Below are 27553 nucleotides of genomic sequence, written 5' to 3'. Positions count from 1 at the left end.
AAAGAAAATTCTTTAACATATTTCAGTGTTGAGAATTTAGCAAGGACATCTCTTGGCAGAAACAAAAAGAGGATATTCTTGCCCAAATTTTAGCTGGTTTCATATTTTTCATTTCCTTGTACTTCGCTCACTTTGCTATTCAATCTTTGATTGCAGGCCACTAAAGAAGTAATAGAGCGAGAAGCCCCAGGGATGGCCCTGGCAATGCTGATGGGATCACTTAATGTTACTCCTCTGGGCATGCTCTCTAGGTAAGACTATTTCCTTCAAAATATGAGATGAACTATTTCCTTAGAAATACACATTGTCATGAAATGACTATACACAAATAAGTGAAGATTGCCATTGTTATCAAGACTAGAAGTCCTGACTTCAGAGAAGTGGCCAAATTCCAAGAATGGTAATTGCATTCTCTCATTTAATTCCCTTTGTTGTCTCCATTAGACACTGTATCCTCCTGTATTTTCTGTGCCAGGTTATTTGTAATATTGATGCATGCTGTTAAACAGCTGTCTTTTCATCCTAGAGCTGTGGCGTTTGGGTGGTGAGTGAAGAATTCTTCTATATGTTGTTCATCAAGTACTAAAATGCTTTGTTTAGCAAAAAAAACCTTGATAAATACAAATGTATTGTTTTGATATTGCTTTTATTCCAGGATCAGCAAAAGCGCTCTGAATAAGTTAAATGGTATTTTATCCCATGCTTCCAGATATAGTACTTAAACTCCTAGAGTTTGGTATTTCCTACTAAATAATTAGTAACTGTTTCTCTGCCTATTGGTGTTTCTTTTTTATCAGTGACATCTCTTGTTATCCTGTATTTCTTTCTGGAGTTGATTGTTATTTTATTCCTTCCATTTACCTCATTTTACCTATGATAGACTTAGTAACATCAATACCTTTCATAAGTTAGTTTGTGCTTGCACATTATTTCAAGGTAACTAAGAAACAATGGCTGTTACAGGTTTTTGATTTCTTGTTGTATAATGAACGTATAACAATAAAATAATTATATAAGAAATAAAGAAGGAACTTTCAAATTTGCAACTTTGTATTCAGATACTTACACTTTGAAAGGACATTTAGATTAGAGGTTTAGTTATTCGACAGGGTATTCTAAAACTTTTCATATTATGTATCACATATCTGAAAGGGCAACATTACCAAGTTAACACCTTCAGATTCTGTCCAAATTAGCAAGTAGTTTATTTTTTTTATCTGATATAATTTTTAATGTGATAGTTTGTGTTTATCTGAAGGGAAAGGATAACAGAATACTACGACAAGGAGAGGAAAGGTTAATTTAGCTGTTCTGTTTCTGATCAAGAAAAGGATAGCCATTTAGATGACACTACCAAATTTGATTTAGGATGTGGTGCGATCAGGATGGCTGAAAGGATGTTGTAATGGTAGTGGAACCAAAATGCTGGATTGCAACCTGACTCTTCTGTATATACAGCAAGAAAACGTCCCTTAAACTACAACCACTTTCGGTAGTAACTGATGACAATAATGGGAGATAACATTACAAAGACACTGCATGCAATCATATTAGGCCTTAAAAAATTTCCCAGTGAAAATCTTTACTTCAGGCCTAAAAGTAATCAGCATGCAAAAGTCCGTTATTTTTATAACACTGTTCAGATCATAAGTACACAAAAATTACAAAATTACAGCATTACAGTTTCTTGTGCAATCTCAGTTCTACATGAATGCACGTGTGTGTTATGATTACTTTTTTTTTTTTTGTAGAATCCCTCTGCAAATGCTTAAGATGGAGGAAGGAAATATACTTTTCTTTGTTTCGGTTGTCCTATGTGTAATCCTGTATCGGTTTTTGTGCTCTTTGTTCAGAATCTTCTCTGAATGCAGACTCACTTCATCTGGGATTTTTCTTACATTATTTGTTATTCTAAGACACAAATTATTAATATATTTTCACAGAAAATTCTGCAAATTGAGGTACTGTTGTAATCTTACAATCCCCTTACAATGAGGACTAAGGCACACGTTAAGAAAGGTCAAAAACATAGACTAATTTTAGGTGCACAGTTTGAGAAATGTAGATCCTAATTTTTCAAAGTATTTAACATAAATGTCACTTGTCCTAAGCTTACCTCTCATTGACTTCATTTTGGAATGAAGTTCTGATGGATAATTTTGCATGTTATTTCTTTGACTCTTCAAAAAAAACAAAAGCAGAAGTTCCGTTATGCAACATTAAGCTGACACTTCTATAAATCACCTGCAGGTTTGGAAATGTTAGGTCAATCATGTTGAATTTTATCACATGAACTTTTAAAAATGATTATAAGTTATAGGCTGTCTTCCTGACTGTGGGCCAGCATTAGGAAGTGGTGAGTTACTTTGTAGACTGGATTCACAGATATTTACGGGCAAATGAGGGGCAGTGACACTCTCATAGTTCAGATTCGGTCCAAAGGTCCAGCAGGGAGTATCTTAGAGCGTCATAGACCTTTTACGTGTTTCCCGAAAGTGTTTCTTTTTCTTCTCTGTGACCTTCCAAAACTGTCCTTGTCCCAGAATGATCTCTTCCCTTCACTCGATTCCTTACCTGTCAACTACCCATGCCATGCCAGTCTTTATTGAGGCTTTTTAAAGCACTCTCTGTCTCCTTGCCCATCTATTCTGCTTTTACCAGCATAACTTCTTCCCAGGGAGATCATGTTTTTTTCCCAAAAAGATCATGTTCTCCATTCCTACTTCTGCATCAGACCTGTATTTCTTTCCTCCCACATCCATTTTTTTTCTCTCCCGTGTCCTGTTTTTCCTTCCACTCCCTTGCTTCTATTTGTATTCTTCTTTCTCAGACTTTTTTGGTTTTTTCTTAAATTTCTGTCCACTGCATCCCAAGGCTGAGGATAACATGAGATCCACAGCATATCCCCCAACTGCTCAACATGTGGAGGAATATCATTAATTCATCTCTCAAATTACCCAGAATGCATGCACATTTTGTGTGCTTTTATGTTGTGAGTGCACACACAATGCTTTTTGCAAGCTATGCAGTTCTTAAGTACTTTTACTTACTTTTGCATGCTCTCTTGAGAAATTTTTGGCAGCTCCATTTCTGTCTTGAGCCACTAAATGTGATTATTGGCAGCCAAAACTCATAGCTTTCAGGAGAATGGCTGCTGGTTTAGTCCTTTTATATTATTGGTTGGTTGTACTGGTCATTTAGCTTATAATGTTTGAAATTATTTAAAGCAGAATAAAAGGGCCAAGAAGGAGATTATTGAAGGACCTAACTGCCAAAACAATTCCACCTCATTTTAATTCCTCTGGATAATTCCTATTTCCTTTATTTTGAATCTTGTCATAAACTGTATCCCGTGTATGGGATTTGCTGGATTGAGTTTGCATTCTGTAATTTTGACTACTGCAACAACAGTAAATGAGCACATTTCTTTAACTCAGGCTCTTCATCTTTGTATTGCAGTAGAGCATTCCTCAACTACCTGGAATTCTTTCTTAACTGAGGGTATATAGTGAGCAAGAAGTGAATATGGGAAAACAGAGGCTAAGAATCAGGCATATTGAAGCTGCCAGTTGAAAATCAGACTTCTCTTCAGGCTGGCTTGACTGCGATATCAACAGTTCATTTTGTGTCACAAAACCGGTCTCTGTGCTATTTAATTGTAAGCATTTTGACAGATGTTACTGGAATACTTGCTACCCTGATAGAAAATGCCATGCTACCAATAAATGACATTAATCACTGAGAATTATTTGTGTAAGAAGAAATCCAGGGAAGTTGGCTACCCCACAACCATGTCCTTTGGCTCAAAATTTGTGGTAATGCCCTATCAAGAAATTGTTTTCTTTTCTATTCTGTCTTCACTTATGGCTCATGTTTTTGTTTGATAAAGAGATTGTTATACAGTTTTTCTCAACTGTAGCCTCTGTATCTTTGTGGTTTGGTTTCGTCCTTTTACTTTTTTCTTATCCTTATATCCCAGCCCTGGGTTTTTTACCACTGGTTTTGTAAACAGTGGAGAAAAGCAGGAGGCACTCTTTACAACCTGAAGACAAAATGCAGTAATTTTAATTTGTTTTTTTCTTGAAAAATATTTAGGTAAAATGAGGAAGAGGCAAGCTCTAAACAACAGGAAGCATTCAGCACTTGGGTGTCTAAGTTCAGCCCTGCATCAAGACCAAAGGAATTCCCTAAAGACAAAAAATAAAATAAAACCTTCCATCCTTGATAGTTGTTTTTTCTTTTTTTTTTTTGAGGGGCAAGGAAAGACTGTTAGGAATAATTAGATATGAATTGCATAAGTGCAATTTTCACTTGAGAATTACTTCTGTCTGTGCTTTTCTTATGTTACAGCTTTAAAAAAAAGAAGAACTATTTGAATTAATGCAACCAGCATGACTTAGTATTTTTACCTGGCAAGGGAAATAGTGCTTGACACCATCAATTACGTTACAAAGGAACCATGTGTATGAGCAAATAGGGACTATATCAAAGAGTGTATTGGATGCAAGTAAACAATAGAATTAAGGGAGCTACACAGATCTAAAAAAGATGGAAATCTAGCCAGTGTTTGTACTATCAATTAAATGTTAGACTCTGTCAACCTTGTTTGATGCTTTTTCAGCTCAGCTTCTCCTGAGCAAATATTTTTAGATGTTGGGAATTGAGTTTACAAATTCTGATAAATAACAGAATTTATCTTAAATGCTCTATTCTTGTTTCTACAGCAGAGAAAGTTCCATGCAAGAATTTCACTCTGGGTTTCTTTCTTTTCAGACCTGTGTGTGGAATCAGAGGGAAAACTCTCATAATTAATCTGCCAGGTAGCAAGAAAGGGTCACAGGTAAGAAGTGTTCTTACTGATCTGCTACTGAGGACCCATGCTGAGTACCTCCCATTGTTCTGAATGGTAGAAAGTACCCACTATAACAAATTTTACAAAAGTGAATTGAAATGCATTTTCATATAACTGAACGCACCATCACTCACTCAGGGACGATACAATTCCAATCTGATTGAACATACCGTGTGACCAGGACAGCGTTATATGTAGTGCAAGAGAATGCTCACCGTAGCAGTGCTAATGAAGAGTCTAATGGTCTCTTACACTTCCTCCTTCTTCTCTAGTCAGCCTGTACCTGATCCCTGTGTTGTCTACAGCTTCCAAGAAAGCATTCTTTTTCACACAGAAGTAAGAGGAAGGCCTAGTGTATGGTAGAACTTGCTGGAGTATGAAGAATATGCCCACTTGTGGTCAGCAAGAGGGAAAAAAAGGAACATAATTTTTAAGAGCTGAGGATTTTTAAAAATCTTTTGGATACGGGTATCAGACTTTACATCCTTTATACAGTTTGTTTTCTTCCTGCATTTTGCTCAGTTTGGACAGGGAAGTTAGGCTTTGTGTTTTTATTCATGCCTACTTTCTGACTGTAGAGCTGAGAGAAACACAATTAAACATCAGGAGGAATTTTTGTTTTGTGTTAGTAAGGATAGGTCTTTCCAGTGCTCGCTCTTTCTGTGTAGTTGGCTGATAGATCCAGAAAAACAGCCTTCTCCACACAAATACTGCTAAGCTGAATAGTGGGCTGTACAGCCTGATACAAAACTGCTAAGGTAGATCCCCCATCAGTCAGGAGAACGTATTTCTCCAGGGCTCAGACTATGTCAGTGGCCTTGTTAAAAAATGTCTACCTCTGGCCTCTAACAAATGTGTACCTGGTAGTTTATCTACGTCTTCTGAAGCAGTAGTACCCCATCAGGGAGGAGACAGTACTGTATGTGTTTGGCAACACGGCCCTGAAGTCACTGTTGCTGGAAAGACTTATGTCTGGAGATAAATAAAGAACGTTTATGTGGGCTGTCACCTGGAAGTTGAAGAGGAAATGTTTTGAATACGATGATCTTAAGCAGCGATCACAGGTTTTCAGATACATTGTCTACATGTTTCAGTTCAAGGACTCAGTAAGCCCTTCTATGATTCTACCATTCCTTAGAGCCTTTTTAGGAAATCTAATGAGACTCTGTAATTGAAAATAAATTAAAAAGCGTTCAAAACATGCAACAAGCATTGGAGGATGGTGGGGCAGGAGTATACCTACTTGAAAGTCTTCCAGGTATGAGTGGGAAGTCATATGTATGTACTTGTATTTAACATAGCGATGGGCCCCATATCTTAGAGAACTGGTGCACCAGTAAGAAGATTTTTTTCAGAAGACTATACTTCTTTTGTATGAAAGAGATGAAATAGCCTACAGTCTCTAATGGGTTTTGTTGTATTCAGTAGCACTCCTAACATGCTAGGTACAAAAAAATTGCCATTTTCTGCCCTGAGGCAATCAGACTGTGAAGATAGGTAAATTGTAGAAAGAGGATGAGGAAAAGAAATGGAAAAATGTTAATAAGTATTTTAACAATAGTTTGATATAAAGTAAGTAATAAAAAAGATAATTCTGCTGGAAAAGAAAAAAAATGTCATATGATTTCATTATACAAGCAAGCTTTTTATAAACTGATGATTATTTGTTCTTGTCACGATGATACTCTCTTCTGTCACAATTTATTTTAATATGAAACATCTTTAAAGTATCGGATTTCAGCAAAGATTTTTAAGATGAATAGTAGAGAAAATGGTTCCATAACAGGCTGGATCTCAAGAACCAAATAGGACGGGTTGTTACCAGGAATTTATCTCATTTCTCTCTTTTATGACTTGCTAATTTCCTTTCCATCATATTAACACAATCATATAAGAAGCTTATATAAAGCTATGAAATTGCAGCAGTATACATATTTCATTAATAAAATATTAAAATATTAATAGAAAATGGCAGCAGTGTAAATGCTCCATCTCAAAAGTGGACACAATGCCAAACATATTTTCTCCAGAGAATGTTTGTGTGGCATGTACCCTGAATCAAGATCTGTAGAATACTTCCATTTTTGTGTTGTTCCGGTCTGTTTCTATTCTTTTAGCCTTGCAAAAGGTATTTAATGTTATGAAAGAGGGCAAAGTGTGAAATTACCAGACACTCATTGAAATCACTGGATCTATGGCAATTTTCATAATTGTACTAACAATTGCCTAAAACAATGAGTTTTACAAATATCATGAGCTTTTAGAGTACTTACTGGGAACCTATTCCTCAACAGTCAAGCCAACAAGGCTTTATTTCAGTGGTAGGAGTGGGGGACATGCTTCTCTAATGAGTTAATCATTAATGTAGCTTTTCATGATTATTGGTCAGTTCACAGATTGTTGTCCTTGTTTACCACTTACTTGAGGTCTGCATTTTTGCTGAAGTAATGATGGTTGTATGCTTCAGTATTTTAAACCATTTTTAAAATAATACTGTGGAGGCACAATAACTCTGAGGTTTGCAGTTACATTAGAAGTTATAATTCTTTACTATGTTTACAAATATATTTTAATATTTATTCATTATATACAGCACCCTATGCTCATCCAGTTTACTCCAGTTCTTCAGAGTGCCAAATTGAATGTTTAAAGAATTTCTAAATCTATGAAGTATTCTGACTTTTCATTACTCTTAAAGGAGTGACTGAAAGATGGATTCTTATTTAGAAGCTTTGAGGAAATACAGTGTTTGTGAGTCATGTTTTTGACTTACAAAGTGGCTTATATAAACTTGAGTAATTTCTGATGAATGGTTTGCTCTTTATTTTGTTTACATAGTCATTTTTATTTATTGAAAATATTTGTTACAGTATCTATTTACAAAATGTTTATCATTATTTATTTTCTGGATACTCTAAAATGTTGGAATACATTTTTAAAAATCTTCCTTATGCTTGAAACAACACCGAAAATGAAGTGCAACAAAAGGAATAATGGCAGCTTTCTGTGTCAACTTGGATGTTCCCTAACTGCACTGCCATGGCAATTCATTCTTGTGACCCGGCCATCATTTTCCAATAATTTAATGTTTATATGCAGTCTGCTCAAATGACATGAAGAAAACTCTTTAGTGAGGTGCCTGGGAGGAGGATGGGAGACAATAGTCTTAAATTGAAGAAGGTAGCTTCCAGCTGCATAAAAAGAAAAGAAAAACAAAATCGCTTTGAGGATAATTAAGCAGTAGAACAGGTTGTCAAGAAGGGTTGTGGAGTCTCTGTTCTTTGATTTTTTCAAGACTTTACTGAACCTAAGCAACCTGTCTGAATTCTATATTGACCCTGATCTGAGCAGGAGGCTGCAGTGCATGATATCCTGAAGTTCCTCTTTGATTTGATGAAATAATAGCATATTTTAGCAGCAGAGGTAGCTATATATGTATATGCCCATTATGGAACAAGAAGAACAGTTATACAGAGTCTGCATTTTTGCTTTCGCCAGTGATATAAAATAAACTTTCTAATTTTTTTAAGATCATAGAGCAAGGAGAGGTTTGAAAAATAGATTATTTATGAACAATTTTTTCTGAGTTACATAGAACTATAATGACATCAGTGTAGTTTGTCATTCTTCCGGTATATAGGATAAGTCCATGAATAAAAAAGGATATAATTATATAAAAGTATAATTATGGAAACCCTTATGAATTGTTCTCTAATTGTGAAAGAACATAATAGGAATGATTTGAAGCTAATGTACCTGCAGGGATAGCGTTAATGTTTTTATTCTGCATTTTTGTAGCATTCTGCCAGCTGCTGTGAACTGGTTTCTGTATTATGTATTCATGAAAATTTAACTCTTGTTTTCCAAAGTTTTAATCCAATATTAGCTTAATTACAGTAGCCCCATTGTACAATTTACTATATTTGCATGAAAAAAGGCAAAAATTTGTAGTATAGTCCCCAGTTCTGGTTCTGAGTTTGTTTTTTTACCCTCTGTGAGCAATTGCATAGGGCATTTCAGGTTTTATTTATGATCGGGTGAAAAGATACATCTAAATCCTGAATACCTTTTAAGAGTAAATCTGAAAAATCCCTATTTACTTCTGCAGGTAACTTTTCATAGTCATTTCTCTTCTTGTGCATAGGAATGCTTTCAGTTTATACTGCCAGCCCTACCTCACGCCATTGATCTTTTGCGGGATGCCATTGTAAAAGTAAAGGAGGTACACGATGAGCTTGAAGATCTACCTTCACCACCACCTCCTCTTTCTCCTCCTCCAACCACCAGCCCTCATAAGCAGACAGAAGACAAAGGAGTACAGTGTGAGGAAGAGGAGGAAGAGAAGAAGGATAGTGGAGTTGCCTCAACAGAGGATAGTTCTTCTTCACATATAACGGCAGCAGCCATTGCAGCTAAGGTGAGTCTGGCTTGTTTCCCTAAGAGACCCTTTAGTTTCTATCTCAGGTACTTGCCACCAATATGCATTTGCATGTTAAGACTATACATTGATGTCTGTGTGGTCAAACAGATGTATTTTAGGTATGTTTTGTAGAAATATAGCTCCATAAAAGTATATGCATACTGTTTTGGTAGGTGATCTCAAATTTCAGTGGGAGGTATATATTATTTATTATCTTGACAATAACATGCATTTTTTTGATACCATTCTGATGTGACAGATTATTTTTAGTGGTTTTTTTATAATTCAAAGTACTCACATGCCTGAACCTGCAAAGTCCAGTAGGTGGCTTATTAAGGAATTGCAACAAAATTTGCTAAGCCATAATATCTGTTTTGAAAAGAAAATGTTGGTTTCTAAAAACATTGATAAAAAGTATGATGGATAGGTAGCAGGTTAAGTAATAAGCTATCCAGGTTACTGTATTCCAATGTGCATGTCCGCATAAGAGATGTGAAATTCTGATGCAAAACTAAAAGTCATCACATTGTCTCTGTAGACTTGCTTTAGCCAGTAATTATAGATCAACATCACTCAAACCAAAATAACAAATTTGAGACTACAAAAGGAAAAAATTAGATAACACTTGCAAATTACTTTGGTTCAAATTTTAAATGTTTTCCAAAGAAATATCATATTATTTGAAGCAATATATAAATATGTACCTCAGTTTTATGTCTTCGGTATTAAAATGGAAAGGCAATGTATTCCTATGTGTTCAGAAAGGTTTTTTTCCAAACTGCTTTGTTCTATATTTACTCTACAAGTTGTACTTTTAATTCCTATCGTGGGAATTGAAAGTCTAAGTAACTCAAAATTATATTCAACAATTTCTAAACCAAAGCAGCAACATTCTGACTCCAGAAATGTGAATTCAGGTCTGAGACATCTTGACATTTCTAAGACAGCTGCAGCTGGAGATCATCTCCTCATGTACAGAAAATCCTGATTACATGTATCTTTTCAGGGATGAATTAAGGTAATTATCACTTGCAAGTTTCAGTTTTTATTAATGCAAATTTCAAATGGATTAATTTATTTTTACATAGGCAAAGATAAATAATATGTGCAATTTTTAAAGGCAGAAAATACCTGAGATCTAAACTAGCTGTGTTCATATAAGCTTGGCATTTCAGTGTCACACTTGTTTTCACCTCATTCCCTTTCAGTCATGTGCTTGTATAGTTTTGTGTTTTCCAGTCACTGTATTCATAGCTGTTATGTGTTGTGCATTAGAAGCATCCATCCTACACCAGTTCAGCTGTTATCATGGCAAAAGGTGAACAGCCCATCCCTGGTCTCATCAGTTATTGCCATCACGCAGCAGGCAGTGCAGGAGAACCGGTAAGAGACACTTCCAAGAGGCTTTTGCACTAACAGTAGCTAAAAATACACTGCCTGCCTCCTAATCTACTGTATGAACAGACAGTGTTATTTATTTTCTTCCAGCAAAGACACATCAGTGCTATCTTTTAGAGAACATGCTACAGAAAATATTCTGTTTAAGATATAGGGCTAAACAAGGTAAAGTTCGTGTGCGTTGTCAGTTCGAATCATTTGGCTGCTGAGATAATCATCGCTATAAAGCTTGTGTTTCTGATTAGTCATCGGCTTTATCATCTAATATACTCAATAATTGCATATAATTAAAATAATCTCCTAAAATTACTGCTTTAGAGCTATGAAATTTTGGTAACTTTTCCCCCTTTGTTTGCCTGGCTTTGCTTTTTTCTCTCAATAGTTTGTCAACATAATGCAACATTTGCACTGGTTGTTCATAGTTTGCTTTCATCACTTGCAGTTTCTCCCCTTAGCTTTGTATTCTGTTTAGAAATAGAACTTCTCAACAAAAGACTTGAGTCAGGATACAGTGGACTTATTATAAATTAATGCATTTTAGTCAATAGTTGGCAACTATTTCAATGAATGGTAGAAAGGACTTAGTTTATTATAACCCAGAGGTTATAACTCAGGCTCTAACAAAATACTGTACTTTATTTTCCATCTCCCAAAGGTTTAGTCTAGGCTTGAATCAAGGCAGAATAATCGCTACAGTATCATCAGGAATGAAACGTAATTTACTGTATTAATAACTGTAGTTTGACAAACCTAAGGAAGGCAGTTGGCCTAGAGAGAGTTGTGCTATCTGACCCGTTCATTCCATGTCAGCCAGCAAACAGGGTGTAAGTTCTTGGAAAAATATGTCAGTAGATTTGATGACCAGAGGCTGCACTTTCTTGTTCCCATAGGCAAATAGTAATTTAAACCATCAATCAAATAGCGTAACACCTCTGTATTTAAAACATGATGACCCTGTTTCTTGAAAAGTCACTTAGGAAATGTGAAGGCTTTAAAGTTCACACACCTGTGATGAAGCTATATATGTGTACATACATACATACATATACACACAGTTATTCCAATAGTTTCTTTTTTTTTTAATTGATGTTATTAAACTAGAATTTGCACCATATTCTTCAGTGTCAGTAAATTAGTGAATTCAGCCTCTCTGAAGCATGCTGTTAAGCTGTCATCCAGGCTTCTGTGCCCTTTTGCAAATTACTCTTGAGCTATTGTTTTACACATTCTGTAATCCAAATCAGATCTTCAAACTCAGAGCAGGAAGTGGCTAGTTTTTCAGAAGGTTGTTGGTTTTTTTAGGCTGTCCTTTCTCTATGTTTTTAGACATTTTTGCTCTTGTATAACAATCATAGTAATTACCATCTACAGCTTGTTTTCTTAGTACCTCACCAGCGCTGTCAATCTTTGTTCCAGTCCTGGGCAAAAGAGAATAAAGAGCTCAATATCTTTTCCTTTTTCCCCTTCTTGTCAACACTTAGTTCTCTAATCTGAAAACACAAATATTTAAACCAATATAAAAGTACTTCTGGAAAAGGTCATATCAGATAAAAATTGTAGAAGCAATGACTGATGGATATGATGGATATCTTTCTCTGTCACTTCATTAATTTCTCATTCATTTCTTTCTCCATCAGTATGTTAAACAGGTTTTCTACTCCAGCTAGCGCAAACAGAAGCTATTTTCACTGAACTTAGTTTTATTGTACCCCATTTAGAGTTTTGAGACCTCTGTCCTCTATTAAATTTGTTTGAAACTGACAAATTAGGTGAAAAATTTTAAGAGGAGACATCACAAATACTCAGAGTGTGACTTTGTGAAAGTTTCAAAAAAAAAAAAAAAAATCTATCCAAAATGCGATAATGTTCCTGCTCCTCCCTTATTGCAGATTTCCAGCCTCCAGGAAACAGAAATTTCTCATGGGTTTATCAGCCTCTTTAACAGGGTTAACAAGAAGTTGCCTTGATTAGAGGCTTAGATTGCCTAAATTTTATTTTAAAAGGAAAAAAACTTATTAAATGTAGGTGAGAAAAATGAGACATTCCCCATATCACATAACATATGCATAGAAATACCAATCATATTCTGTTGTCCCTTTCACTTAATGAACAGTATATATCCGTTACATTTTTTATATATTTAGGTTTATGCAGTATACATACTAGTACCTTCTCTGGAATCAGCAGGTTGTAGTGGTTTAAAGAGAATATTAATGCTGGTTTTAGCAATACAACAGCCTCTACTGTCATATTAGAGAAATAAACTTCTTGAGAGCAAAATTTGTAACTGTGAACTAACTTAATTCTCTCAGTGAGATTTTGTGTCTGCGGAAGGTAGCAAGCTGAAACATAGAGTTCTAGATAGCTTTATATATGGATTGGTTTATGGCAATTGTATTTTCTGTAAAGGTGGTGATTAGGGAATAATTCTCTTTGAAATGAAATGCCTGTAATAATCTTTTTCCCTTTATCTTCAGCTTCCTTTTTGGATTAATGCCCTGGCTGAAATTTTACTTAAATTTTAATTTTCTCACAGGCAAAAATTAGTACTTCACATGCAGTTCAATGGAGACTGGAATTGTCTCAGCCACTTTGTTGCAGAGAGAGGTTTTTGTTCTGAAAAAGGTGATATTGGATAAAAGTTTAGAAGCAATGATTGATGGATATGGTGGATAGAAAAAAAAAAACACAGTTACTTGCCTGAAGGGGATGAAACAATATGTAATATCTGCTTACTGTAGAGTAACCAGGGTAAACCCAGGGAGAACTGGATCATAGTATCATTTGCAAAAGCAATATTATATTTGTATTGTGGGATCTTGGAGTATGTAAAAGAGGTAATGGACCCATACACAATCATATCAAGATGTTGCAGCTTTTTATCAGAGGAGGGTAAAGAAAAGGTGTCTTATTTGAAGACTTAAAACTATACTTTCTTCTGTTGTGTCTTTTTTTATTTTATGCCTTTATCAAAATGTAATTTTTTGCTGTATTGTCCTTAGTCATGGAGATTAAAAGGAAGCATTAAAAGTTGTAGGTAGTATTGGAGCTATGCCAAATAAAACTTAGGGATGTCAGCCTTTTTGTGTGTTTAACATATTTAAGATGGGATTTCAGGAGAAAAAGAGAACAGAAGGGAAATGGTGCTTCTGACTACAAACATTTTGCATGATCAAAATATCATTGTCCCTGTTTACCTCTATAGTACATCTCTAATATGCCATTTGCAAATCAGAATACTCCAAGTAGAGGCCAGTTAGGCACTGTTTCTGGAGAGAAAGGTATCCCCAGCATAATCGTCCATAGTGAAGAGAAACTCTGCTGACTTCATAATTTATAGTGGAAATCACAGCGTAAGTTACTTAGCCTTGAAAGATCTTCTCAGGAAAGTTTGGGGTTTTTAAATGCTGACAGAAATTGACTGGCAAAAAATACTGTCAGTCTAGAAACACAGCAGTAGAGCAGAAAGCAGGCAGTTGGTGGCACACTGAGAACAAGATCTGTTTCCACACAACTTACAAACAGGTTATAAACATGAGAAACTCTAATGGGTGGCGGAAGGTTTATGGTGAAATAAGATCCCCTAGGTATAACCCAGTATCTCTAAGTCAAGGTTGCTAAGTTAGACATAGTCATTATTTATAGATGGGAACCAAGGAAGTTGAGGGGGAAAAAATGACATAAAAAAGCAGTATTTAATGACTTGAGCCTTAAGATTGGTTAATTTAACTGCACAGAGACAAGCAACAAAGCTGTCTTAATATCCTGACACTGGTCCTAAGGATGCAACAGATTTTAAAAGCCAGGATTCAAGCTTGTTCCTGGAAGGAGGTACTTTCCAGTGGCTTCTATTTGCCCTAAAGCCTTACTAGGCAAGAATGGTCAAAATGCCTAGATGCAAACTGGGTACAGCATCTCCATTTAAAAAAAATCCTGGCCGGAAATGTCCATTATTAGTGGTTTGGCTTGTCAGTGGATCTTCATTTCTTGCTTCCTTTTATTGTCTGCTACTGCCATTTCCCCCAAACATTGGAGTTCTTTTGGTGGTTCTCTTGGAACTTGAACATCAGGCTGAGCTAAGAAATTCTTAATGACGAGAAAGATCTTAAACTATGTGTATATGTATTCCAGCAAAGACCTGAATTTCTACATTTTCTTGTCTGTTGTGATAGAAAAGTTAATTGCAGGAAGTAAGAGCAATCTGATTTGGTAGAAGTGCTGCCTCTGAAAAAGGAAGAGGTTAAAATCATGAAAATAAAATCAGAATAAGTCTTTGTAGAGAGTGTTATAGTGGACTATCTGCTGCATTTTGTGTTGTAGAACTAATGTTAGAGATCAGTTCTCCTATCTGAGGTATTTATCATTCGTATGTCTTACCATTTTACACAAAAATAAAAAATTAATCATTATGTTAAACTAGCAATCCAGTCAGTTATAGACCTGGTGTGACATCTGCGTGACTGGGCCCAAATACTGCAGTAATAAGAAGGACCAGACTTTCTAAGACTTGGTATATTAAAGCTAAGAAAAGCTTTATCCTTAAATGCGTTCTTCTACCTCTTTTCTTTGGAACTGGTGATAAAACCAAACAGAAGAGACAGAAGATTAAAAAAAAAGATAGATTCACCTTTATTACTTTTATTACTGAAAATAAGACAACTTTTTCACTGTTGTAAGTTGGTGTAATTCCATTTATTTAAGTGGCTTAACAATACCAGCTAAAGGATCTGTCCCTAAAATTCCAGCTTAGAAATAGCTGGCCTTCTAATACATTATGTGGGGGTAAAAAAAAAAAGGTTGAATTTTTATTTTTCCCTTCAGAATGCATTTTAAACCAAGTGTTGTCTTTGGATGGTGGTTTCTAGTGCGTGTACTCCCTCCAGAGAGGCCTGTTGCTTTTGCAACACAAACCTTACATCAAGAATTTTTGTAGCTGAAATAAAGTCTTCAGTACATAGAATGAAGAGTATTTACTCACTGCATGACATTTCTTATGAGAAATTTTCTCACTGCATAAAATTTCTTCAGAGGGGTTCAGTCATTGCTAATAAATGGTCTTCTGTTCAGAATATTGTCCCCTAGTTAGAGAATGGGAAGTCTGCCTCCCCTCATGCCACAATAGAAATCACTGTTGGTCATTGTTGGGTTTGAAACAGAGGCTTAAGAGGAAAAACCTTCCTTTCTTATTATTTCCTGTTGTTGTATGTCTGATTCATGGGTTTTTCAGGACAAATAGTATGTTCTATGCTACTTCAGTTAGAGTATGTTCTTATATATTTGTTAGGTATTTGTTACTGAAATGATGAGAACATGTCGTTAACCACTGCCAGCACTGCGTATGAGGAGGTGTGCAAACTGAGGAGTGGGGTATTCCTATGTTTTTGATGTAAGGTTTTGAGTAAGTTTTAAATACAGTATATTTTTTACTGTTAATTCCATCTCTCTTCTTTTTAAGATTCCAGATTCCATCATCTCTCGTGGTGTTCAGGTGCTCCCACGTGATACAGCTTCCCTCAGTACTACTCCTTCAGAATCTCCTCGTGCCCAGGCCACCTCTCGTCTCTCCACTGCATCCTGCCCAACACCAAAAGTAAGTACATTTATGCCTTGCAAGCTCCATGCTCAGACATATAATGTATCAGATTAATGTATTGCCTCTGCTGAACAAGGTTGGTTCGCATGCAAGGGTTGTATCATTCTGAGTAACAGAGAAATGCAAGACAGAACAGTTCATTTTGTGTGTACTGTTGCACAATTTAATATCTGGGTCCACCAACACATTATGGTTACGGAAGTTTCATGTTATCTTTTGCGATATCAGTCATGAATATGAAATTTTTAACACCTTGAATGTCTTTAATATCCCCAGGAACATAGATAATCCTGCCACTGAGTAACAACATTAAGCAAGTAGTATTTTGTCGACAAAATGTATGTGCAAATTTCTAGCCTGGGCTGGGGCAGTTCTGTGCCCCACTTTATTATTGTTCAGTTTAAGACACTTTCAAACCAACTGGTTTTGCTCAAACTTAGATATTTGCTGCCTGACGTTTGGAAACAAAAACCAGCCTAAATTGAATAGAAAGAAAGTTTTAATGCCAACCTTGTGGGATTATTATTCAGTTCTTACTGATTACGCTATACTATTTAATCATTGAGGTGAACTCTGCTATGTTCTCTTTTTATCAAACTTTAAATAGCATACATCAAAAACTAAGTGAATTGACCAGTGGCAAGGCCTGTAATGTTTACATTTGGCAGGATTCCTTTCGGCAGAAGAAAACTGTCTGAATTCGCTTTGTGCGTTCACATCACAAAGATCTTTCTGTGGCATCAGATGCTGACGTACTAATAGACCCGTAGCAGATGGCAAACAATAACATTCTTCCTCATCTAATTCATGATCCTTGAAGATTATTCTGCTTGCTCAAGTGATTGCCAGCATCTGCTAGTTCTTCTTTCCTGCTGTCTCATTCTTTTCTGTCAGCAAACAAGATTTATTGGCAACCACCCATAGAAATGTTTTGGTTTAGCCTATGGGATTGTTTTTTGCAGTCCTCAAGGTACCTTCACTGTAATAGAATCAAAATTATTCTGATGGACAGCATACTTGAACTTCATTATATAGTCTGCTTTTCTTAAGATGATGTTCGGTGAACTCTATCTGCAAGCAGCGCCTTCATTTTTTTGCTAAAAAATTGTCACTTGTCCGATGGCTTAAAAATAAAAACTCAGAGCTTTTTACATTAGAACACTGAGAGCAGAAGAGCAATATGGAACAGAGAAACTGCACTGAGTTTTATGCCTGTTGACAAAACTAAAGTGTCCAAAGAAAACCAAAGGAGACCAGTAACAGGCATAAAAAAGAGACAGCACTGCTAAGAAATAGCTCTAGATGAAGCCTATATATTTTCAGGAAGGTTATCGCAATGGGAAGGAGTAAAGCTTATCTGTTGTGAAGCAGAATGCACTCCTCTGGACTATCTTCAAAGACTCAGAGATTACAGAAGGAAACTACAAGAACTTTGAAACAGATTAAAAATCTGAAACTCTTCTTTGGGAAATTAGTTGGGATGAGCTCTTATCATAATTGGATCATGCTTTGGTATTTCATGTCAAGCCCTGCTTTTCATGTATTACTGCAAAATCAGGTTTTGTTCAAAATGTGTGAGACCACACCACTTTTATAACAGGAATTGCCATGCAACATCTAGCTAGTCTAGCTTTTCTGTGATGTCTTTTGAAAGTGGGCAGTACAAGCTGACATAGGGAAAGATCTAGGAAAGCCCAACTGGAAAATAAATTTGAAGGATGATCTCATCTGTTCCTATTACTTAGAGGTTGGATTTTGCACAAAGTATAAGCTTCTTTGCCACTTAGAGAGCTCTTGGTTCATTTTACTTAATACTTTTTAAAAACCAAGCAAACTACTTGTTTCCTTTCGTTCAGTCCTTTTCAGTACCCTCAAGTTCTCAAACATAATCTGAATTTGTCGAGAAATATGTTTCATTCATACTCTTCAAGATTGTCAATGTGTCTAAATGTCTTCACTTACTGTGGTTTTCCTTCTGGATCCTGGCTTTTTAATAATGCAATATGAATTATATTTACACTGGAACTCTTGATCCACACAGTAGTGAGAATAAAGATAAATTTTACTTCAGCATCCAGTTGATATTCCAGGGTGGTTTTTTTTTTCTTCCTTAATCTGCAAGTGTGTATCTTTTCAATATTCTCATGTGCTGGTTTAGGAACTCATTTCAGGGCTCCAAAACACGTATATATGAAATGAAACAAAGGAGAGGAAGTTTCAGCAAAAAAAATAATTTAGTTTTCTTTGATTATACATATTGTTTGGAGTGGTGGTCTAGCCACAGAGCTAGTGGCACTATATTTCTTTGTCAGCTACATATTCCAGTTTATTTTGTTGTACCATTTTCTTGTTGTATTTTTTTTGTCCTAAATGTACATAAACCCTTACATCTCTCTTACTGAATATGCTGAATAGCAGAAAGTTGTGTGTGTCTTTCAGAAAAAAAATGAAGCTTCTGCAGTGACGGGAGCACCTCTATTGAATGAATGTAAGCAGCAGGTTGCTAATGCATGGGGGTATTGGAGAGAAGGTATGGGAGAGTGCATTACTAATACTCCTGATTGATCTGTTAGGAGAATTCTTTACCTTTTCATAATTATATTTTGGTAAACCTAATGTTGTTTACATATACACACAGGTCATGTAGACAAAATGCAACACTGAATTTTAAATTTGCTTTACTGTTTACACTTTCTCTGCCACGTTTTCTGAAAATCTGTTTCTAACAAAGTAGTAAATGATGAATATTGAGTTTGAACCTGTGTATTTCAATCAGTCCTCAAAAGTTTAGTTTCCTGACAAAAGAAGTAATTGTATTTTTCACTGTAGCCTCCTGGGAGGTCAGAACTTCTCAAGACAAATTTCCATTGGGACTAGTTCGTCTGTCATTAGGTACATCCCCAAAACTAAGCAAGCTTGCTTTATTTAGCTTTTAATAAATCTCTGTAGAACACCTTCCTTGTTCTCTAAATTGCATCTGAGTTTCAAGCAAAATGCACTGCAGCTCAGAGAGCATTTAAACCATATTTATAGTAGATAGATTCAGACGTAGAGGCAATCTAAGTTTTACACAGGGGAAAACTGCACTAACAGTCCTCCCTTTTTCAGTCATTTAACCATAAAGTTGATAGTGATTGTGACACATATTTTTATCTTCTGCAATATAGTTTTGGTCTTTTTAAAGTTTTAGTGCTTTCTCGACAAGGTTGGATGAATTTGCTGACTACTCACATGACAAAAGTTTAGGATGACACAGTGTAGCTTGCAAGTTGTTCTTGTCATTTCCAGTAGCTGCTCCGATTCTAAGACCTTACTATATTTTTGTGTATGTTTGTGGTTGGCATCTTCATGAAGTTAAATGCAATGTTCTTTTCAGATACAAAAGCAATACACTACCTAGTGTAAAATGCCTTTTACAAATAAGGAGAAGTTTTTGTTATGTTTGCATTAATCTTGACTCTTGGGGCTTTTTTTAAACTTACAGTATAAAATTTTAGATCTATAGCTTCAGATAACTTAAAAAAATATATCCAGAGCAAATGACTGAGTCATTCCTTCAAAATTCTAATTTTGTTCTAGTCTTAGGGAGATGATATTAGTATAAAAGAAAATTACAGCTTTCAAGCTGAAGTCTTCACTTCTCCTATACATAAATGATGTAATCAATATTTAATTTTTGGCAATGTTGTGTGTCAAAGTCAAATGAAGCAGATACAGAAGACCAAGGACAGGTTTTAAATTATCGCCAGGAATACATTTCAGTGACAAGAGGTGTTCAAAGTATTTCACTTTGCAAGATCATCAGTCTCACTGATGTTCAGTTCTTCCACTTCAATGTGCAAAGTTTCTTTCAGTGTTATCTTTGATCATGAAGGATCCTAAGGAACTTGTTAGAGGACTTTTAAGATGAGAGTGTTTTTTTCTTTTTCCATCTTGCTACTTCATTGCCGACGCTCCTTATACTCTGCTCAGGAAGAAGACTCTCTCTACTTTACTTGCTGGTTATCTGTCCCTTCCCTAGCTATCCATTTTTTAGTTACATTGAAGAGGACAAAACCCTCAGTGGTGTTAAGTTAGATCCTTACATATTTGTAGTTGTGATAGATAGCTTTTAATTCCTACATAAGAAAAGTATATAGGCTCTATCTTACAGCTAAAATGAGCAAGCAAGGCTACTTTTCAGAAATTTTTTACATTCTAGCAAAACAGCCATCTCATCTATCCACTGCTCCATCCACACCTTTGTATCATAGTACATTTCATTCTGCTGGTTGATCACTTTCTGTAACTTTCTATAGCTGTCTCCTATTAAGAATTCTTTATCATTCGTAAGTTGACATTCACATAAAGACCTAATATTCCTAATGTAAAAAGTATGATACTTGTAATTTATTTAAATGTTTCAGCTGAAGAGAATTTCTGAAATTAAAAAGCCTAGAAAAATACATTAAACTTTTTTTAAAAAAATTAAAGGCTGACAAGAATTATTTCTGTGGCAAAAAATATTTTATCTAAATAATCTCTCATGCTTGGTACCAATGAAAAATGATGCTTTGAACACCTTCTGTCATGAACCATAGCTTTAATGTTGAATGTGCACATTGGTGCAAGTTTTCCACACAGTGAAAAGAGTTACAAATTAATACTAAACCTAATTATGATTTATGTTTTTAGTCTAGTGTTGTGACTTTTAATATACATCTACTATGTGAAGTAATGGCATTAGCAGATGGGAGCAGGTAGAGTTGGGAAGATGCTTTCGTAGCAATTATTGTTACAAATTTTTAAGTAGAAATATTCAGTATTTTTCAGTACAAGAAAGATCAGGTTGCTTACCAGAAATTCTTAGTTAATAATAAGATGCTGTTCAGGACATGATTTAGCAAGGTGTAGTTTTATCCATAGGTGTTGTGGTTTAACCCCAGCTGGCAACTAAGCCCCAGGCAGCCGCTCACTCACTCCCCCCCAGTGGGATGGGGGAGAGAATCAGAAGGGTAAAAGTGAGAAAACTGGTGGGTTGAGATAAAGATAGTTTAATAGGGAAAGCAAAAGCCGTGCACGCAAGCAAAGCCAAACGAGGAATTCATTCACTACTTCCCATCAGCAGGCAGGTGTTCAGCCGTCTCCAGGAAAGCAGGGCTCCATCACGCGTAATGGTTACTTGAGAAGACAACCACCAGCACTCCAAACATCCCCTCCTTCCTTTTTCTTTCCACAGCTTTATATGCTGAGCATGACATCATATGGTATTGGAATATCCCTGTGGTCAGTTGGGGTCAGCTGTCCCGGCTGTGTCTGCTCCCATTTTCTTGTGCCCCCCCAGCCTACTCACGGTGGGGTGGTGTAAGAAGCAGAAAAGGCCTTGACTCTGTGCAAGCACTGCTCAGCAGTAACGAAAACATCCCTGTATTATCACCACTGTTTCCAGCACAAATCCAAAACATAGCCCCATACTAGCTTCTATGAAGAAAATTAACTCTATCCCAGCCAAAACCAGCACAATAGGGTAGATATTTTGTGTACATTGAGTGCATTAAATTTTATATTTGTTGTCCTGATTCCTCCTCCTACTTAAGGTGGTCATCAAGGTGGAAACAATATGGCAAGTATGTGAATATATTTTTAAAGTTTGTACACATACACTAAATTCCCAAGTAAAGTTTTTTTTCTTTTTTATTTATTAAGTTTGCATATGCTATATTTTTTTCTACCTAGAAACTTGTTTGAGTAAGTAGCAAGTGCTTTGGCACAGCTATTTAGCTGTGGTACGGTTGAGGAGCATGGAAAAGTGGAAAGGATGTTTTAAATTGTTAGGATGATCTAGGTAGGTGAAATCACACTCTGAGCACTACAAGGGTTTCTTTTTTTTGTAAAACAGGTAGCTGTTTATAGAGACACGGGCTTAGTTAGATATTTGATCCTGCTAAAAGTTCCAATGTTTTCTTGATTATTTCTGGGTTTTTAATTTATTTTTTATTATTTCCTCTTAATTTTTTTCAGTGCACATTCCAGGATTACAAAAAAATATATTTAATGAAAAGAGATGCTGAGAGAATGTATATTGGAGTAGAAAGTAGCCAGGGTTGCCTTAAGATGAGGAATCCTGCTTAATAGTGCACATCAATCTACTGTATCCCTCCAGGTTCTCCTCAATACAGTGCAGCAGTGGTTTTCAAATCAATTACTAATTAAGATACTAGAATATCTTCCATATAATCATTGCCTTTTTTCCTCATTGTTTAAAGTGTATTGTCCTGGCAAAACACGTGGATGATGGTGTCCTAACAAGTCTTATTTTTAGTTTACATTTTGGTTAAAAACCCTGAGTGTTGTTAGTTCAAAACACTAAATGCCACAGCTTCGAAAGTGAGACATTGTAACTTAGAAAGAACCAGCTTGGTATGCTTGGGTTACCAAAAAAACCAGATACATCATAAATAATAAAAGCAAAGGCTACTAAAATCCTTTCTAAAATGGAAGATACACTTTGTAGGAAGATTGAAAAATACAGAGGTAGGGTTTGGGGGGTTTTTTTATTACCAAAATGGACCCATCAACAAGTCTCTGGAAAGGCAGAATAAAGACTTGTGTCATCAAGTTTAAGCTGGACATTGAATTTCAGTAAAGGTACTTATTTGACTTAGTTTTATTTACTTTTTTCTTGAATATCTGTTTTTCAAGTAGTACCATATTCATTGGTAACCGGAGTCTGTATTAAATCGAATAGCAGTGCCAAAATCCAGTTCCCTTCCTTGTCTCATGCCCAAGAACTGTTTATAGCAGGGCTGAAGAAGGATGTTGGAGTAGTTGGGAATTGGCTACCTATACCAATCCAGAGCATCCAGAACAATTCCTGAATTCACAGAATCAGCTGCTTTTCAGACCTATTATATACTGAATCATATAAAGAAGTTCTAATGTGCAAAATTTCCCTACATTTCTCTTTCTTAGTAACCAGTTTGGTTTTTATTAAGCTAAGGATTTCCATTCTTTTCCTGAGTCCAGTGAAACTTTCAAACATGTCAGAAATAAGTTTCTCAGTCTTTCCCTGAAAATAATTATTTTTTTCAAATTGTAACTAATTCTGCATGTATATCCCTCCAGAAGAGAATAATCTTTCAGTACAGACATCCTGGCTCACACATGCATTGCATGAGTTCTGATCTATGTATGCTCATGCTGCATCAGCTTGTCAGTTCCTCCTTGAAATGTTTTTTTTCAATTAGCTTTGGGAGGAAGAGGTTTTGTTTATTACTATGCTTTCTTCAAATGCCAAGTTTTTTTTTCAAATTCTGGTAACTTCAGTTTAGCATTACTTTAAGAAAAGGAAAAGATGTGCATCCTTCTCGCATTAGTTTCCTTACCCACACCCTTTCAGTTCCTATCCAAAATAAATCTCTGGTTTGAATTCTGATGTATCACCAGATGAGGGGTTTGGGGTTTGTTTTTGTTAGTTTGGGTTTTGTTTGGTTTTTTTGTTTGTTTTTTTTTCAAACAGCAATGTAGTTACGTCTGTCTTTCATCCAGTTCCTTCATTTAGAAATTACTGTGAATGCACCTCTACAGAAATATTTGGTAGCTCCGTTTTCAATACGTCTAGTTCTGGTGTTGTCACTGATGCTTGTTGAGATTGTTGGTGCCTGTTGATCATCTTCATGTCTTGCTGGAGTTGGCCTCTTGGAGCTATATTGACTTCCCATCTCCATTAATTCTCTTTCCCTTGGGGATACTAGTTCTTATTACCTGTGCCAATTGATTTATTTTTGTTTTTCATTAAATATGGTTTCAAGAGTAAAACTATGCATCTATGTGCTGAATTTTCATATACCCATATATTCTGTTTGTAGGAATTTGGTTTTCCGCTGCTCCTCTTTTTTAGTGTCTCAATCTGCTAATCTGTAACTTCAGCCATTCTTACATTAACCTGATCATAATCAACAGCTCAAGTATGGGCAGGCTTGCTTCTGTTCCTTCACTGACTATTGACATAATAAATAATCCACATCACTTACTGCTGTGTTCTTTCTTTGATAAAAGGATCAAAAATTTCAAAGACATATTTGCAAGGATAGACAATGATCCTCTTTCTTCTAGCTGTTTCTTTCTTATTATAGTAAATAATTTAGTGATGGTGTAGCAAAGTACAATGCCAGATATTATAGGAGAGGTAGGTGATGTTATTTTAAAACAAAAAGGATTTCAGTCACACTTTCATATCTACATACTGAAAAGCACAAAGATACGTGCATGCAGTAGTCTGTTCAGCATTCAGGCATCTGTATATGTGTACCCACCTGGTCTGGTCAGGATTCCTTGAAATGATGTATAGGATGTGGGGCACCAGCTGTCAAGTCCTCCACAACTTCTCTAAGCTTCTTCTTACACTGGTATCCATTAAGTCAGTATTGGATCTGCCTTTTATACTCTTTAGGAGCTGACAGTTAAGGGGATATTTGTCTCCCATCCGGTTCCACCTCTCAAATATGTAAGATTTGCTTGCTGTCCTGCGTTCTCCTTATCTAGCCTGCTTTTTATCATTCCAACATCATCTCTCAGTGGCTCAACTCTTTGTTTTGGTCTGTAAATCATTTTAGATTGTCTTGTTTTACTGATTGGGTATCCCCAGAAGCTCCATGAAGTGCTGTGAACTAAATGAACTACTAATCTGTGTGCCATCAACACATTTTTCTTATATCCCTTCTGCTATGCTTTCTGGTGCTTCCACATCCATACATTTCCATTTTTTCTCTACCACTCTTAACATATCTGTTAGTTATTCAAGGAGTATTCTTATGCAGAAGTCTATTGTAGCTTGCTGTTGAAGCAAGCTACTTGCATGTCACATCCTGATATCATATCATGCTTCTACAGATATGCAGTATAATAACAATAGTCCATTTCATGTGCACATGCAACCCAAAGTGCTATAAAAAGTGGCGGTAGTCTAGCAGCAGCAAGTAGTTATGTGTTCGCAGGAGCCAAAACTGAAATTTAGACCAGGAAAGCTATTTCAAGGCATGCATTTTACTATGGTTGATGTATCACATGCAGTAAAAGTTGTCTGGTTCCATCGCAGAAGTAGCTACCTGATGCAAGATGTGAGAGAGAAGCAAGAATCTAAAGCACAGACATTGCTTTTCTCATGGATGATGTAAATATGGAATTGCCTTCAAGTTGTAGGTTCTTTAGCGAGTGTACTAGTAGTCCCTGAAGTCCAGTTTCACCTCTGAAAAGGTTTCTAAGAAATAAGGGAGTTAAAAGTAAATGGCACTTCCTGGTTCCATGAATCTTATCTCGTATTTCGGGCAATATCAAATACTATTTAATGCTGTAATATGTAATACCATCTAGGACTGGCAAACTACAAATAGTTTTCCTCTCTGCATGACTGTCTCCAGCCTTGTTTTAGAACCTCAGTATCTCATTGGTCAGTCTGCACTCAGTTGCCTTTGTGCCACTGTTGGCCTTTTAACTCAAATAAGGCCAATCTTTTCTTGATCATGTATTCATTCCTCAAATAGACTTATGAAGGGGAGGCATAGAAACTTTCAGATTTCATTTTTATGAATTAACTAAGTCAAACTCCTTCATTTTCATCCTTGTAAAAAAGACACCTTCAAAAGTCTTTTCCTGCATTTGTTGTAGATTTCACCTTCTTTGGAGTGATCAAAACTGTATATCTGCTTATATGAGATTTTATTGGTGTTTTGTACAGTGGATTTATAATCTGTCTTTTTTCCAACTGTTAAGTCCTTGCCCATGTAGCAAAGGTGCTTGTTATTTCAGAACTTTGTGTTAAATTTCACTCCATTTCTTTAACAGCAGTCTTCAATGTTATCAGATACCCGCTGATGAGATTACTTCAATATTCTGTAATGATGATGCCTCCCATATTTATCTGAGAGCACTCCTAACTTTTGTGTCAAAGTAATTATTGAAAATACTAGATATGGTCAGTTTCTACATCACTCATTTGCAAACTATATTCATAACTTCTCTTCTGCCTGTTCCTCTTTCAGCAAAATTTATTGTTACCTTCCAACTTGCAATTTCTTTGCCCTCCCAACAATTCTATTTTTACTTCTATATGTTCCTTTCCTACATTTCATCTGTTTATAAGAGCAGTTGCCTCATCAAAAGTAATACAGCTTTATACTAATTCTCATTGATTACTATGCCTTTGTTCCCATATCGTGTATTATCATCCCTAATCAAAATTCAGGCATGGTATTATTTTTCATTACCTAGTTTACCATTGATGTCTTCCCAACCTCAAATGGTAGTATTTCGACTCTCTCGTTTTCTGTTTTTATGTTTAAGGAATCTTTTAGTCCTTGTTTTAAATTCCTTTAACTCCATTTTATACTGAACAGTTTCTAGCTTAGACAAAATAGTATATTTTCTTTTCATGTCTGCCAGGCTCTCTGTCTAGACCTAGTAGACTTCTTGGCATGGTTTTTTGTTCTTCTCCACTCAGGAAAACAAAGTATTCAATGTCAAGAATTTATTTTGGCTGTCTGTCAAAGTATCTTCAGTTAGAATGGTACTTTTGCAAAAGGCTGATGCACGGTGGTCATTTGTCTCCCTTGGTAGATAAAACTGTTGTCTGCTGATACAGAAAAGTCTATTTTTCAAGATCAGTCTCATTTGAATTGAGTACCTGTTCACTTTGGATTTATTGCATCCATATTGAAAATATTTCTCATTTGAGAGCAAATCTATCTTCATGTAGTAAAGCAATTAGGCAATTTCATTGTAGTATAAAACTGCAAAGTCATTCTATGTCTGATGTGATAACAAAAAAACTATCCAAGAAGTTAGTTGTTTATCTAGAAAAAAAAAGATTGAGCCTGAATGCAAGGCTCATACAGACCATTTACTCTAGAATGTGTGTGTGTGTCACATCTCCTGGTTTTGCATGGAGCTTACAAGATACCTTCTACAAGACACAGGAGACATAGACCTTCTCTCAATTTTGAGAATTTTTTGTAATAACTTTTTTGTATCAGGGTCTTATTTATAAGTCACCACAGCAATGTGTCAAATGTTAATATAGTCATTCATCTATTTGTCTTTCCAAGATAGAAAAGACAAGACATTGTCTTTTAGAACTTAGCCTGAGCAATTGCTATCAGAATTTGAGTTTCGTTCATTAAGTAGATTCTTACATCGTATTGATTACCCAACTGTAGCTATTCTTAGCAAGTATTTCCCCAGAAGATTTTGAGAAAAAGGTACAAGATGCTTTCTCTTTAGCATTCTTCTGCCAAGTTGCCATGTATTATTTCCT

General features: G+C 35.7%; 1 protein-coding gene across 4 annotated transcripts in view; it reads left to right on the top strand.

The window, feature by feature from the left end:
* GPHN (gephyrin) overlaps positions 1–27553 on the top strand; it is a 303926-nt gene that overhangs the window by 182519 nt on the left and 93854 nt on the right. For all 4 annotated transcript variants that reach the window (XM_072864401.1, XM_072864398.1, XM_072864400.1 and 1 more), the window contains exons 5-9: positions 157–251; positions 4774–4840; positions 8997–9269; positions 10548–10655; positions 16126–16260. In XM_072864401.1, the coding sequence (XP_072720502.1) occupies positions 157–251; positions 4774–4840; positions 8997–9269; positions 10548–10655; positions 16126–16260 (678 nt within the window). The remainder of the gene's footprint in view (positions 1–156; positions 252–4773; positions 4841–8996; positions 9270–10547; positions 10656–16125; positions 16261–27553) is intronic.

The sequence above is a fragment of the Ciconia boyciana genome, chromosome 6 (genome assembly GCF_034638445.1).
Source record: "Ciconia boyciana chromosome 6, ASM3463844v1, whole genome shotgun sequence".
In the NCBI taxonomy this organism is placed as follows: Eukaryota; Metazoa; Chordata; class Aves; order Ciconiiformes; family Ciconiidae; genus Ciconia; species Ciconia boyciana.
The sequence above is the reverse complement of the archived record's forward strand: the minus strand, read 5'-3'. Positions and strand labels throughout refer to the sequence as shown.